The following is a 14,405-nucleotide window of genomic DNA, read 5'->3' as shown; positions in this document are numbered from 1 at the left end:
TAATTAACGTATGATTTTTTATGTATGCATTAAATTATTTAGCTTATGAATCTTACAGTTTGTAAAAAAAAAAAAAAAACTCTTTCAGGGTCTGTCCTCACTGAGGTCATGGGCGCCAACATGTTATGGCTTTATGACATCACTGATGTCACATTGTGACGTAGAGAAAGAGTTATCACACCAGAGTTATCACATCACTGATGTCACTCATGTCTATTGATTTATGACATCACAGATGTCACAATTGATTTATGATATCACTGATGATGACACAATGAAGAATGATGTCACAATCGGAAACAGTTATGACATCACTGATGATGTCACTCATGTTTGATTTATGACATCAATGATGATGTCACAATGAAAACGTGACCAGAACCGCTGACAGCCAAACATGGGAAATACAGTTTTCAACATAAAAACAATAAAACATACTGTAACAGAGTTCAAAAACAGCAACCAACCACTATTGATAGGTCTAAAGTTAACTACATTATGGACAGGATGGAGTCTTCAAAGACCATCAGTTGCTCTCTCTCAGTGGTTTGGCTTTTGAAAACTAGTTAAAAAAACCCAAGAGTACCTGCACCAAAACCACACAAAACCGCCCAAAAACAAATGCAGATATATGGGAACAAGTTGCCCTGTAAACCCGCCCAAGGCTTAGCCCATTTCCCCCATGCACAATGCACCCCAAACCAACCTAATTGGGCGGAAATCCCGCCAATCTGGCAACCCGTGATCTGGCAACCCGTGGGTAGGGGGATTTTCCCGGCATCATTTCGAATTTAACGGGTCGGTCTCTGATTGGCTCACAGCGTGAGTTAAGTTAACAGCTAGAGCCTTGAGCAGTCATTGACCATCAGGGAGTCGCAAAGAGCAGTCGCACAGAGCATCTCATCGCATCGTTAGAATATCATCACTGAGCAATGTCGGCCAACTTCAAACATCCACTGTGGAGACGACGACCAGTCAAGCAGTACCCCGAGGTGAGTTGATTACACACAACAGCCATCTTTGCTCGTACTGTAGCAGTCAGTCGTTGCCGTTATGGAGCGGATGCTCAACTCGTTTGAAACTAGCTTGTTGTGTTGAACTCACTTAGCTAGCTAAGCTTGCTAAACTGAATGTACCCAAGAATATCGATAGTTGTTGACGTTATTTTGCACAACAAGTCCGTATTTTTCGCACGGTTTAAAAAATAACAGACAGAGAAGCAGCCTCCGCGCTGTGCTCTCCCTCCCTGTCCCCGGCAACCACGGCCGGCCGAGTTTTGCACCCCCGCCCAAATGCATCCCCACTTCACGGGAGCGATATTGTAATGATTTATACGGAAACTTAAACTGTTAAATGATATAATTGTCTGAGTAGACGTGATCTCCAGGCCAGTGGGTGTGTCCTGGCTCATGGGGACCGACTTTAAAGCATCAAATCCACATCGAGGTGACGTCCATGCTTGGGGCTCTCCTCTGGCTCATGTACGCCGATTTTGGTGCTTAAAATCCGGCTACAGGTGACCCCGAGGCCTGGGGTCTCTCTCTCTCTCATAGCTTTATGGAGGGTGAGGCAAGTCTCGGCGGTTTTTACCTGCCGTCGTGTATTGCTATCTAGAGAAGTGGGGACAAGTTGCACAAGGCAGTGATCATCATTTGACACGGCGGCCGGCATTTTTAGAATTTTGTGCCGAATTCTGGTGATGCAAATTGCAATGGGGTGATTAACGCTAACTTTTGATTCAACCGTGTTGAAAAGAAACATGCTTTTAACATTGTTTCTTCATGCTTGTGTAAGGGCTCAGAGATGCGCGGCTTCACGCCCACTCGGGCTATCGGGCTGGCCCTTTAGCTCGAGTGGTTAAGTGTTGCACAGTGTATGGGGTCTGAGCCAGAGATCCCAGGTTCGTATCCGCTCGGACGTTACACTTGTAAACGTACCTTTTTAGCAGCTGGTCCGAAAAATGAAAGGATGTTTGGCTGTCTTTTTCATCTTTACTTGTTAAAGTGAGGTACTGGGGGAAAAAAATATATGTTGATGCTGAAAAAGCTGTAGCTAGTTAAGGTGGAATGTTTCCTTTTCCTTCAAGCCGTGAGTTGATGCTGTGTGAATCATTCAGCCCACCTTAAATATAGTTAAGGTGGAATGTTTCCTTCTTTCTTCAAGCCGTGAGTTGATGCTGTGTGAATCATTCAGCCCACCTTAAATCTAGTTAAGGTGGAATGTTTCCTTCTATGTCTTCCTGGCAGTTTGAGTGTGGATCTCTACTGGGAACTCAAAGGTGTGAGAACAGACTGCTGGAGAGGCTGCTGCTGCCATTTTGCTACAAATTGTAACAGTTTTGGAAAATGTTAGGAGTCTGCTGGAGTTGCTGCTGCAGCTGACCTGCTACAGCTGCAACAATCTTTTTTGAAAAGTGCAGCAGTCAGCAGGTTGTTTGTTGCAGCTGACCAATCAGAGCAGCAGAGGGACTGTTCAAATGTCGTGCTGGTGGTTAGGATTATTTAGCCAGATAGCAGACTGGCTAGAAGTATATTACACCCTGTTTACAAAGTATTGTTCAACTTCCACACCAGTCCACTCTTCTTTGCTTGCTTAGCGTACCTCTGTGAGAAAGGATGTTTCTGCTCCCTTTTATTCTCTTTTATGTTGTCCCTGTTGTCTTGGTGGATGTTGCTCTGTTGTCCTCCTGTGTTTTCCTTGTAGTTTCCAGTAGTTTCCACTTCAGTCTGTCTTTCCTCTTGTCTGTCCCTGTTCCTCTTCCTCTCCTGTAAGCCACGAGTTGATGCTGTGAGAGAGGAAGGTTGTCATGATAAGGAGAGCAGACAGAGAGGAAGGAAGAGAGTGAATATGGCTGATATAAGGTTGCCAAGTTTCACTCGTTTTATTGGCTCGACATGCACACACACACTGACACACACAAAACACCCCTTGGATAAGTATGGGAACGCCGTTCCCCCGCGTTCTACGGGCACTACACCCCTGTAAGTTAAAACAGCCCCAAAATGTGGTGGGGATGTGTAAGTTGAGCACGGAGGCCGATTACCGCATCATCAGCTAATGAAAGGCATGTTTGATGAACAGACTGAGTCATATATGAATGACTATTAATTAAGTAGGCTATGCCTATGTCATTGTAACCCGTGCGTTACGACTGCGTTGTGTTACTTCTGGTGTGTGTGTGTGTGTGTGTGTGTGTGTGTGTGTGTGTGTGTGTGTGGTGACACTCAGGAGGCAAGAGGCACTACTGGGTCTCAGGTTGTTTACTGTGTGACACATAGATTGGTGTACATTATGCGCGGTCTCACTCCCCTCGTTGACATTCCAGGAGGCAAGATTTTTTTCCCATGATGGCGAAGGCTAGGCGAAGGCATGACCCGCCCCTCTCTGCCTCTGATTGACTGACTGCACTCGGCTGCTCTCGCCTGCTTCCCAGGCGAGCCAGAAGTCATCTCAAACGAGCCTAATATAGCCTATACTTTCATTCAATGTCACAATGCTGCCGGGGGGGAAGTAGGCTACTTACAAGCATTATTACTATAACTAGATAGGCGATTAGTGGAGTGTTTGCTGGACAGCTAACTAACATTCATACTTTATTCAAATGACTCTGCAGTCAGTTAGTTTCTGCTGAGGATATAAGGGTCATCTAAGCATTAATTTGTTCATAACGTGAGCAGCAGGTGCAAAACAATCATTCAATCAACAAGCATGAGATGGCAGATGGCAGCATATAGAATCAAAAGGTTATGTGTGAGATCTTACTTCATTATATTAAACGTTACAATTGCAAACCGTATAACAGTTATTTAGGCCTACTTAGCCTATTGCACAGGCATATGAAGAACGTGTATTTTTTCTTGTCATTCTAAATTTCATCACCTTGTTTCCTCTGATTAATATTTAAATTACAATAATACATAAAATACATGTCATTCTTGTGTTACAATGATCTGAATTAGTTCCCTGTAAATAACCCTGTTTTATATCACCCTTGATCAATTATCTGTCTATGGTCTACATATGTGCACTGCCAAGAGTAGCGGCAGGCAGCGTTATAAACCATAGATGACTATATTAAAAACATAAACACACTGGCGTCTTTCATGCAGGCTAGCAAGCGTAACTGCTGTCTGTCTGACTGTCTGACCACAGACTGTAGAAAGAGATGTAATGCAGGATAGCCAAGCGAATGTGTTTGGATGGAAGTTTGACGCTAGGCCAATCAGAGGCAGAGAGGGGCGGGTTATGCCTTCGCATAGCCATCGCCATCATCCGAAAAAAAATATCGCTTCCAGGAGACTGTGACCGGAGCTGCGTGCATGCGCACATAATGACGTTGCTGCGGTGGGTGCGTTTGGAAACACTAAACTCTAGAGCACACAAGTAGGAGATTCCCAGAGGAAATGGGGTGTTTTGGTGAAATTCATAAGCGGGACCATATTAACCTGTTACATCATCATGGATTAATTCCTCATCAACACCTAGCATTAATTAATACCGTAATTCATGTGTTAATTACCACCATCGACATCCAGCTATCCAGCTAAAATTGCCCCAATATTTTGATAATTTCATTTTCATCCAATTCATTTAATTTCCATCTCTAACACACACTCAGCACCTGCAAGCTCGTTGCCACAAGACCACGATGAAGAACACACTCACACAAACATCTCTGTTTACACTACACTTTAGCAACTTTATGCACTAATTATTTATTTTTTTAATGCCCCCAAAATGTTGTAAATGCCCCGAGTTTTTAGACGGTGGGGGCAAAAGTTGCCCCCAAAATATTTTTTAAATTTCCTACACTGCCCTCATGATACGTCAACACCTGCCTTCAGAGGAAGGAATAAGAATCACATTTTTATTCATTTCTTTCAGAGCAAAGGAATGCAACTTCAGCAGCTTGATAACAATTGTAGACATCTATCGCTACATTACAAGTTTCACATGTGCTCCTACGTGGTTTTCTAGCTAGACCACACCTTTTATTCCTAGCCGGTAAACTCTAGTGTGCCAGTCTTTGGCAGGTGAGCCTAAATTAATTTCTGCTCTTAAATGTACAAGTATGCCCCTCAAGACTACAAATGTTGTCTCCTTCAGGTACACATGCCAGTCACCCAAGGAGCAGCAGTGCTTTATGACAGGGAGTTCCTGCTGGGCTTCCAGTTCATCCCTGCCAGCCTGAGCAAGCCTCAGGGTCTGCCAGCCATCTGGGGAGTCGTATTAGACAAGGTAAAGACACGTTACAGCCATTCAGACACGAGACATATGCCCTTTTATGAATGAAGACCTGTTTAAACCTGTACACATAGTTAGGGGTAAAGAACTAGAATGGTTCTACTGTATTGGCAATGTGGGTAGTATACTGTACATTTCTTTCTTTTCATATTTGTTGCTTAAATCTCTATATGTAGATCTTAAACTTTTTTAAGAGTATAGTTATTCTGATAGTATACTTGTGTATTAGCTAGCTCTCTTTCTCTTGCTGCACTTGTCTTTAGAGATAAGATGTTATTTGAATCCTGTATATTTGCACCATGTTACTTTTCCCTATCAGGACACAAGGCCTGTAGCTTCTGGCAGGGGGGCTAACAATGTCAATCAGTCTTGTGACTGCAATTGTCATGCATTTACATTTTGCTAAACCACAGTGACATCACTGGTCCACACTAACTCAAATTAGTAACTCATTAACTCAAATCAACTCTCAATAACTGTCAAACTAGATGAATGACTTCAAAACCGTTTACAGTTTGAGAGTTGATTTGAGTTAATGAGTTATTAATTTGTTAGTGTAGTGACCAGTGATATCACTGGTCCACACTTTAACACTCAACTGTCAAATTAAATGACAGACTTCAAAACAGTTTACAGTTTTCTGATATACTACTGATGTTCTAATGATACAAAGCTGGTTGAAAATGGGCAGAGTGTTCCTTTAAATGTTTTTGGCTGAAATGTCTCATCGTCTCACCCCTTCCTCCCATCCCTCCTTCTAGCCTCTAGGCATGATCGGTGTCGGCGGGCCACGCCGTTTCCAACAGGACCAGAGGGAAGAGCCTCAACCGAGGAAGATCATCACCATTATGTCGCTTAACGACAACGTGCAGCTAAACAAGGCCGAGAAGGCTTGGAAGCCCTCGGCCAAAAAGCCAGCCCGCACTCGCGGAGCAGAGGAGCCAGAGGAGAGCGAGCTTGCCAAGACCCAGGACCTGTTCAAGCGTCTGCGCAGCATCCTCAACAAGCTGACCCCGCAGATGTTTCAACAGCTGATGAAGCAGGTCCAAGAGCTGGCCATTGACACAGAGGAGAAGTTGAAAGGAGTCATAGACCTCATCTTTGAGAAGGCCATCTCCGAGCCAAACTTCTCAGTGGTCTATGCAAACATGTGCAGCTGCCTTATGACGGTATGTATATGCATGCTTCTACCTGCCATGCGCCAGTCTTTAATTTGTGCCACGTCTCTGAGCCACTGACTTATTAAGTGATGAGATGAAGGAACTGAGAGCCACCCCTTCTCCCTTATACGTCCTCAACCAAGTTAACCAACTGTGTACCCTAACTGTCCCTTTACTCTGCTCTCCTCAGCTAAAAGTTCCCACCACAGATGAGCCGGGAGTCACTGTGAATTTCCGCCACCTGCTACTCAAACGCTGCAGGAAGGTGTTTGAGAAGAACGAAGATGACGAGGAGATCTTTGAGAAGAAGCAGAAAGAGCTGGATGCTGCCTCAGGGGTATGCGCTTGCCTCAGAATATATTGAAGGGGGAGGGTCGAGTCGAGTTGATGGTCAAACCTTGAAGTGTGGTGGGAGGGATTTGAAGGTGACCGTGTGTTGGGAGGAAGAATTTGCGCCATTACATCAAGATCCAATTTGGTTCAATTTCCTGATGTTTAGTGTTAAATATCTGTGGGGATAAATTCACCAGAAATGTAATGTAAGCCAACCTTAAACCCTGTCCCTCTCCCTTCCCTGACCTCTGACCTCTCTGTCTCTGCAGGACGAGACCAAGCAGCTCAGAGAGGAGCTGGAGGAGTCTAAGGAGAAGGCGAGGAGGCGTTCCCTCGGCAACATCAAGCTCATCGCTGAGCTGTTCAAACTCAAAAAGTTGACCGAGGGAATCATGCACTCCTGCATCGGAAAGCTGCTCAAGGACCATGACGAGGAGTCCCTGGAGTGCCTCTGCAAACTGCTGTCCACCATCGGCAAGGACCTGGACTTGGAGACGGCCAAGGTACAACAACACACACATACTGTAGAGGAGATCTTGACAAATAGTTAGGTCTAGTGGTGGAATGGGCACGTTCAGTATGGTTTACATTAGGGCTGCACAATTAATCGTATTTTCATCGTCATCGCAATATGAACATGCGCAATAAACACATCGCAAAGACTGCCTGAAACGCAATGAATAACAAAAGTGCTTTTATTTACATGCGTCATGCATTCCCACTCAGCATCTGATAATTTTGTCTTGTGTTGTAAATTCAGTGTACACCGTCCCCTTGCAACAGTGCGCTCCGCCCCTCTGCCAAAGCCCAAACACGCTGTGTGTAGTTTCAGCTAGAGTCAGTGTGTATTTCATTTCTTTATTCAGTGGGCATAGGCTATGTTTGGGGTCTTTGTTAACATTATTAAAGCAGAAAGACATAGGAAATGTATAGCTAATACATTTGCTAGCTAATAGCTAATATTTGTTTATTTATCGCAAGTCATATCGTAATCGGTATATTGAACAATGTTATCGCACATCGCAGATTTTCCTCATATCGTGCAGGACTAGTTTACATTGTTTGGGCTTGCAAATTGAACACAATGAAACGTACGCTCACCAAAGCGTCTTGGTTTGTCTTTAGGCTCAGATGGACCAGTACTTCAACCAGATGGAGAGGATCATCAAGGAGAGGAAAATCTCCTCCAGGATCCGCTTCATGCTGCAGGACGTGGTGGACATTCGACGGGTAGGCTTGAGTTCAACCCTAGCTTACTCTACCAGTCTTCTGAAAAGAAGTCCATGTTTTTGCTAACTTACCAGTGAGGTCTAGTGACATAAGAATGAATTGGGGTGTCTTGGTCTCTTGTGCTGCTTCATTGCGTCTCCTCACAGCGATGTTGGCTGGCCAGCAACAGTTGTTTGCAGTTAAAGGACATGTGGTTGTATTAAAATGGCCGTAGTCAATTGACCACAGCCATTAGTGTCGAGGGCAATGCACCTTATTTGTAACAAATGCATGTGAGAATACTATGAATCCATTTCGCACTTTGTCACTCACCAAACACTCTCCTGTTTACCAACGCTTGTTGGTAATTGGAATCTCTCTGGTCGCCCTCATACTCACCACACCATAGTGGGGGTTATTAGCCGATGTTGCCCTTTTATTACAACTTTTCACAAAACAATATTTTCTCATAAATCATGGCATACTATAGGCAGTTTAGGTCAGCTCTAGAACCTGACAATAATTATTTGGAACATTAAGCCAGACCAGACTATTTTGAGATATTTTCATGATTCACAATATGCATTTTTCATTCTTCTAATTAAAAAAAAACGTCCTAATGCATTCTAAGGTGAAGCTACAAGTTACTGTCATTTAAAACCCAAATAACATTACAGTACTCAATTTACAGCCTTCAAAGAAAGTGTATTGAAACAACAACAACACATTAGATGCAAGTGAAAGAAAGACTTGAGGAAAAGCGTCAGGATCGGGGAAAGTAGCATTTCAGACTTGTTTTAGGTAAGCGAGTACTGCCAAGCTCTCATGAATACCTACCCTGTACTCACCATCTCTCTCCAACCCCAGTGCAACTGGGTGCCCAGGCGAGGTGAGGCGGGCCCCAAGACCATCGACCAGATCCACAAAGACGCCGAGCTGGACGAGCACAGGGAGCAGATGAAGGTCCGGCATGTTCTCCTCTCCAAGAAGGAGTCAGCCGGAGGCCCTGGTGGCCGGAAGGGCTGGAACATGGTGCCCATCTCCACCGAGAGCCGACCCTTTGACACCAGCTGCCTCAGCAAGATCACCCAGGTAGGGGGATGGACTCACTTACTCGCTAGCCCCGAACCAGACCAGCTCAAACCCATTCTCTGACATTGTATTCACTGTGCATCTATCCCACAGACCTCAAACACTGGATGTATGGCTTGTAGCCTCTATATGCCAAGAACCACATGTATGAGTTAATAGTGTTGTGCCTCACAAATTAAAGTGACTATATCATTATGTATTAATTAATAGTTATGTGCCTCAAGAAGTAAAGTGACGACATACTTATGTATGTACTACAGGATTAATTAATAGTTATGTGTGCCTCAGAAAGTAAAGTCACGACATACTTATGTATGTACCACAGGATTAATTCAAATCTTGTCTCCTTCAGGCAACGCCCGTCGCCCAGGCAGCCCCCGTGCCCATCACCCAGGCAGCAGCGCCCATCCAGGCTGTATATAACAGGGAGTTCCTCCTGGCCTTCCAGTTCATCCCTGCCAGCCTGAACAAGCCTCAGGGTCTGCCAGCCATCCGGGAAGTCGTATTAGACAAGGTAAAGACACGTTACAGCCATTCAGACACGAGACATGCCCTTTTATGAATGAAGACCTGTTTAAACCTGTACACATAGTTAGGGGTAAAGAACTAGAATGGTTCTACTGTATTGGCAATGTGGGTAGTATACTGTACATTTCTTTCTTTTCGTATTTGTTGCTTAAATCTCTATATGTAGATCTTAAACTTTTTTAAGAGTATAGTTATTCTGATAGTATACTTGTGTATTAGCTAGCTCTCTTTCTCTTGCTGCACTTGTCTTTAGAGATAAGATGTTATTTGAATCCTGTATATTTGCACCATGTTACTTTTTCCCTATCAGGACACAAGGCCTGTAGCTTCTGGCAGGGGGACTAACAATGTCAATCAGTCTTGTGACTGCAATTGTCATGCATTTACATTTTCACGACATAATAATATCTTCACAAATCAAATGTACAAGTATGCCCCTCAAGAGATACAAATCTTGTCTCCTTCAGGCAACGCCCGTCGCCCAGGCCCCCGTGCCTGTCACTCTGGACGTCAAGGCGGAGACACCTCCTCCCACAGAGACAGTTGCCGCTGCCCCGGAGACGGTGCCCTCCCCCGCCCCTCCCACAGCAGAAAAGGAGAGGGAGGAGCCATCCCCCGCCCCTCCCACAGCAGAAAAGGAGAGGGAGGAGCCATCCCCCGCCCCTCCCACAGCAGAAAAGGAGAGGGAGGAGCCATCCCCCACCCCTCTCACAGCAGAAAAGGAGAGGGAGGAGCCATCCCCCGCCCCTCTCACAGCAGAAAAGGAGAGGGAGGAGCCATCCCCCGCCCCTCCCACAGCAGAAAAGGAGAGGGAGGAGCCATCCCCCGCCCCTCCCACAGCAGAAAAGGAGAGGGAGGAGCCATCCCCCGCCCCTCCCACAGCAGAAAAGGAGAGGGAGGAGCCATCCCCCACCCCTCCCACAGCAGAAAAGGAGAGGGAGGAGCCATCCCCCGCCCCTCCCACAGCAGAAAAGGAGAGGGAGGAGCCATCCCCCGCCCCTCCCACAGCAGAAAAGGAGAGGGAGGAGCTATCCCCCGCCCCTCCCACAGCAGAAAAGGAGAGGGAGGAGCCATCCCCCGCCCCTCCCACAGCAGAAAAGGAGAGGGAGGAGCCATCCCCCGCCCCTCCCACAGCAGAAAAGGAGAGGGAGGAGCCATCCCCCGCCCCTCCCACAGCAGAAAAGGAGAGGGAGGAGCCATCCCCCGCCCCTCCCACAGCAGAAAAGGAGAGGGAGGAGCCATCCCCCGCCCCTCCCACAGCAGAAAAGGAGAGGGAGGAGTCATCCCCCGCCCCTCCCACAGCAGAAAAGGAGAGGGAGGAGCCATCCCCCGCCCCTCCCACAGCAGAAAAGGAGAGGGAGGAGCCATCCCCTCCCCCCACAGCCACCCCCGCCGCTGAAGAATCTACTCTGCAAGGTCAGTGGATCTGTATCATAAATAACAATACGCTTATTTTATAACATGCTTTCCAAGACACATCCAAATGTGAGCAATGAATGAATCAGTCATGGAGTTTTGTGGTACTATTGCTATTCCATTCATCTAAGGCTGATTGATTACTTTGCAGACTCACTTTGCAATCTCTTGGTCTTGAGTGAGGATTTTTAAAAGGGAAAGCCCCCCCCCCCCCCCCCCCCACCAAGAAAAAGACCAAATTTAATAGAGGGTATGCACACCCACTGGAACACGCCCCCTCATTCGGGAACGAGTGTCAAAATGAGTGTCAAATTCCTCCCTGAGCAGCAGGTGTCAGTTATCTAGGCTGATTACTGCATTCAAGCTCAGTCTTGCTGTGACTCAGTGGGCGTGACCCCACAGTGACTTCTGCCTCTGTGACATCACGTGCATACCCTCTATCCACCTTATTTTTGGCGGCCATTTTGCCTTACGTTAACTATGGGTTCTATTTCCGGTGTAACCAATTTAGATAACCCCCCAGCCCCCGAAAAAAAAAACGTCTATGAGGATTTTACCCTTTTACAGCAGAGCCATTCTGCTCTACAGCCGTGTCGTTCGGGTGCTGGGATAACGTAATGCATTGTGGGTAGTCGGCTACTAACTGTGGCTAATTTAGCGGCTAGCTAGCTATGTTACATGGCAGTAAAACGCCACCAAATTGATTTAACTTTTAACCATTTCGAGTAACACACATTTCGAGTTTCCATACGGACCTCCAGCGTTGGTTAGTTGTTTATAACGTGACTATATTTATAACTTTTATAACGGACTCCAGCTTCCGGTTTATAATTCGGGTCTGCAGCCAGAGTATAACAAAGGAAATGGCAAGCGGCAACAATGAGTCACGTTAAACCGGACCTTGTACCCACGATTCTTTTTTACAGTGGGGCATTCAAAAATAAGGTGGATAGGCTTTGTTTCTTCGTCGTCGTCAGTTTTTGTCTTTCTGTCGTTTTGCACCACAGACAAACAGGCAAACTGAACTCACACACGTTTCTCTCCCTCTCCTGTTTCAGAAATCTGGGCAGCTCGGAGGTTGATGTGTCGCAGGTTCGCCACCTACCAGAGGCGCACCCGCGACATCTACAGCCTGCGACCAGTCAACGTGGACGTCAAGGCGGACACTGAGGTATGCTTTTGCTTAATCGGTACTGGCTTTGACCTGGTGACTGGAGGTCACTGGAAGAACATGGTTCTCTATCTGTTATGATTTTTTTCTTATATATAGCCTGAGACCCACATCTTATATAGCCTCAGACCAACATAACATTGTCACTGATGACATCAGCGATCAATGTCACTCCTCCTCGTACCTCTTCTCCTCCCAGGGGGATCTTCAACCTCCGCTGCTGCAGCCAGAATTGGCATTAATCTGGCATTCATGTTTACAGTCAACAACATCAAACAGACGAAACCAGCTGGCTCCCGTCCGTGTGATCGTTGCCTACTGAACTGTACTGCACGCGACTGCAGGGGAAATCAAAACAAAGCACACACAAAAACGCTCTATGCGCTGTGTTTTGTGTGCGATGGAAGCACTCTCGACATGATTTCCAAAGTGTTCACACACGTTTGGTGTGCACGCCGCCTAAGAAAGTCCGGCTCCATCATCACCGATGACATCATCACTGAACTATAGCATCAGCCTTCGGGCATTCAGCATTAGGGCAATTAATCTGCCCTAATTATAAAATCTGGCTCCGTCAGGTCACCCGCACGGGTGCTCTTTACACACCCTGAAGGTTTCAGCCCCGATCGCACGTAAAATGGCATACTGTAGCTCTCAGCCGAACACAGAACTTGAAACAGAGCCCACACATACTCCATTTTGTATATAGATGCTCTTCAGAGAAATGGTAACTGCAAACGCAGAGTTGTATCAAACCTTCTGGTGGAGTGTTGATGTCAGTGTAAGTCAGTCTAAGGCAAGCCAATAGAATAGTTTCTGATCCCTCCCATGTCCCATATCCCAGTCTTCACTGTTTGACTCTGAAGAAGACGCTGCTCGCGTCGAAACGTTAGTTTTTGTATTCAATTTGTTCCCGAGTCTTTACCCTAACAGACCTCGAAACATTAGGCTTTATGCTACTTGCTGCCTGCATTATTCAGACATTTTTTCTCAATCTGTCAACTGAAGTCCTAAAATGAAAATGAGGTGATTAATTTGAATTCCATTTCCCCCCTCTTCATCAGCTCTTCATCAGCCCAGTGGTGTCCCGTTCCCCGCCAACTCCCCTCATGGTCAAGAGACTAAGGGACGTCATGCAGAGGAGCACCCGCGACATCTACAGCCTGCGACATGTGCCACCAGTCAACGTGGACGTCAAGGCGGACACTGAGGTATGCTTTTGCTTAATCGGTACTGGCTTTGACCTGGTGACTGGAGGTCACTGGAAGAACATGATTCTCTATCTGTTATGATTTTTTTCTTATATATAGCCTGAGACCCACATCTTATATAGCCTCAGACCAACATAACATTGTCACTGATGACATCAGCGATCAATGTCACTCCTCCTCATACCTCTTCTCCTCCCAGGGGGATCTTCAACCTCCGCTGCTGCAGCCAGAATTGGCATTAATCTGGCATTCATGTTTACAGTCAACAACATCAAACAGACGAAACCAGCTGGCTCCCGTCCGTGTGATCGTTGCGTACTGAACTGTACTGCACGCGACTGCAGGGGAAATCAAAACAAAGCACACACAAAAACGCTCTATGCGCTGTGTTTTGTGTGCGATGGAAGCACTCTCGACATGATTTCCAAAGTGTTCACACACGTTTGGTGTGCACGCCGCCTAAGAAAGTCCGGCTCCATCATCACTGATGACATCATCACTGAACTATAGCATCAGCCTTCGGGCATTCAGCATTAGGGCAATTAATCTGCCCTAATTATAAAATCTGGCTCCGTCAGGTCACCCGCACGGGTGCTCTTTACACACCCTGAAGGTTTCAGCCCCGATCGCACGTAAAACGGCATACTGTAGCTCTCAGCCGAACACAGAACTTGAAACAGCCCACACATACTCCATTTTGTATATAGATGCTCTTCAGAGAAATGGTAACTGCAAACGCAGAGTTGTATCAAACCTTCTGGTGGAGTGTTGATGTCAGTGTAAGTCAGTCTAAGGCAAGCCAATAGAATAGTTTCTGATCCCTCCCATGTCCCATATCCCAGTCTTCACTGTTTGACTCTGAAGAAGACGCTGCTCGCGTCGAAACGTTAGTTTTTGTATTCAATTTGTTCCCGAGTCTTTACCCTAACAGACCTCGAAACATTAGGCTTTATGCTACTTGCTGCCTGCATTATTCAGACATTTTTTCTCAATCTGTCAACTGAAGTCCTAAAATGAAAATGAGGTGATTAATTTGAATTC

General features: G+C 46.0%; 1 protein-coding gene across 1 annotated transcript; it reads left to right on the top strand.

The window, feature by feature from the left end:
• Window positions 1-932: 932 nt before the first annotated feature.
• Window positions 933-12,064, top strand: LOC310794016 (eukaryotic translation initiation factor 4 gamma 1-like; the record flags this gene model as incomplete). The annotated part of the gene is made up of 10 exons (XM_083655884.1): window positions 933-992; window positions 5,107-5,238; window positions 6,006-6,413; window positions 6,595-6,741; window positions 7,007-7,240; window positions 7,863-7,967; window positions 8,814-9,038; window positions 9,391-9,552; window positions 10,034-10,129; window positions 12,041-12,064. The coding sequence occupies 10 exons, from the start codon at window positions 933-935 to the stop codon at window positions 12,062-12,064; spliced, it is 1,593 nt and encodes a 530-aa protein (XP_083512010.1).
• Between the last annotated feature and the right edge of the window lie 2,341 nt (window positions 12,065-14,405).

This window comes from Poromitra crassiceps (assembly GCF_964638095.1).
Source record: "Poromitra crassiceps genome assembly, chromosome: 19".
Classification (NCBI taxonomy): Eukaryota; Metazoa; Chordata; class Actinopteri; order Beryciformes; family Melamphaidae; genus Poromitra; species Poromitra crassiceps.
Note: the sequence above shows the minus strand (reverse complement) of the source record. Positions and strands in the feature narration are given on the sequence as shown.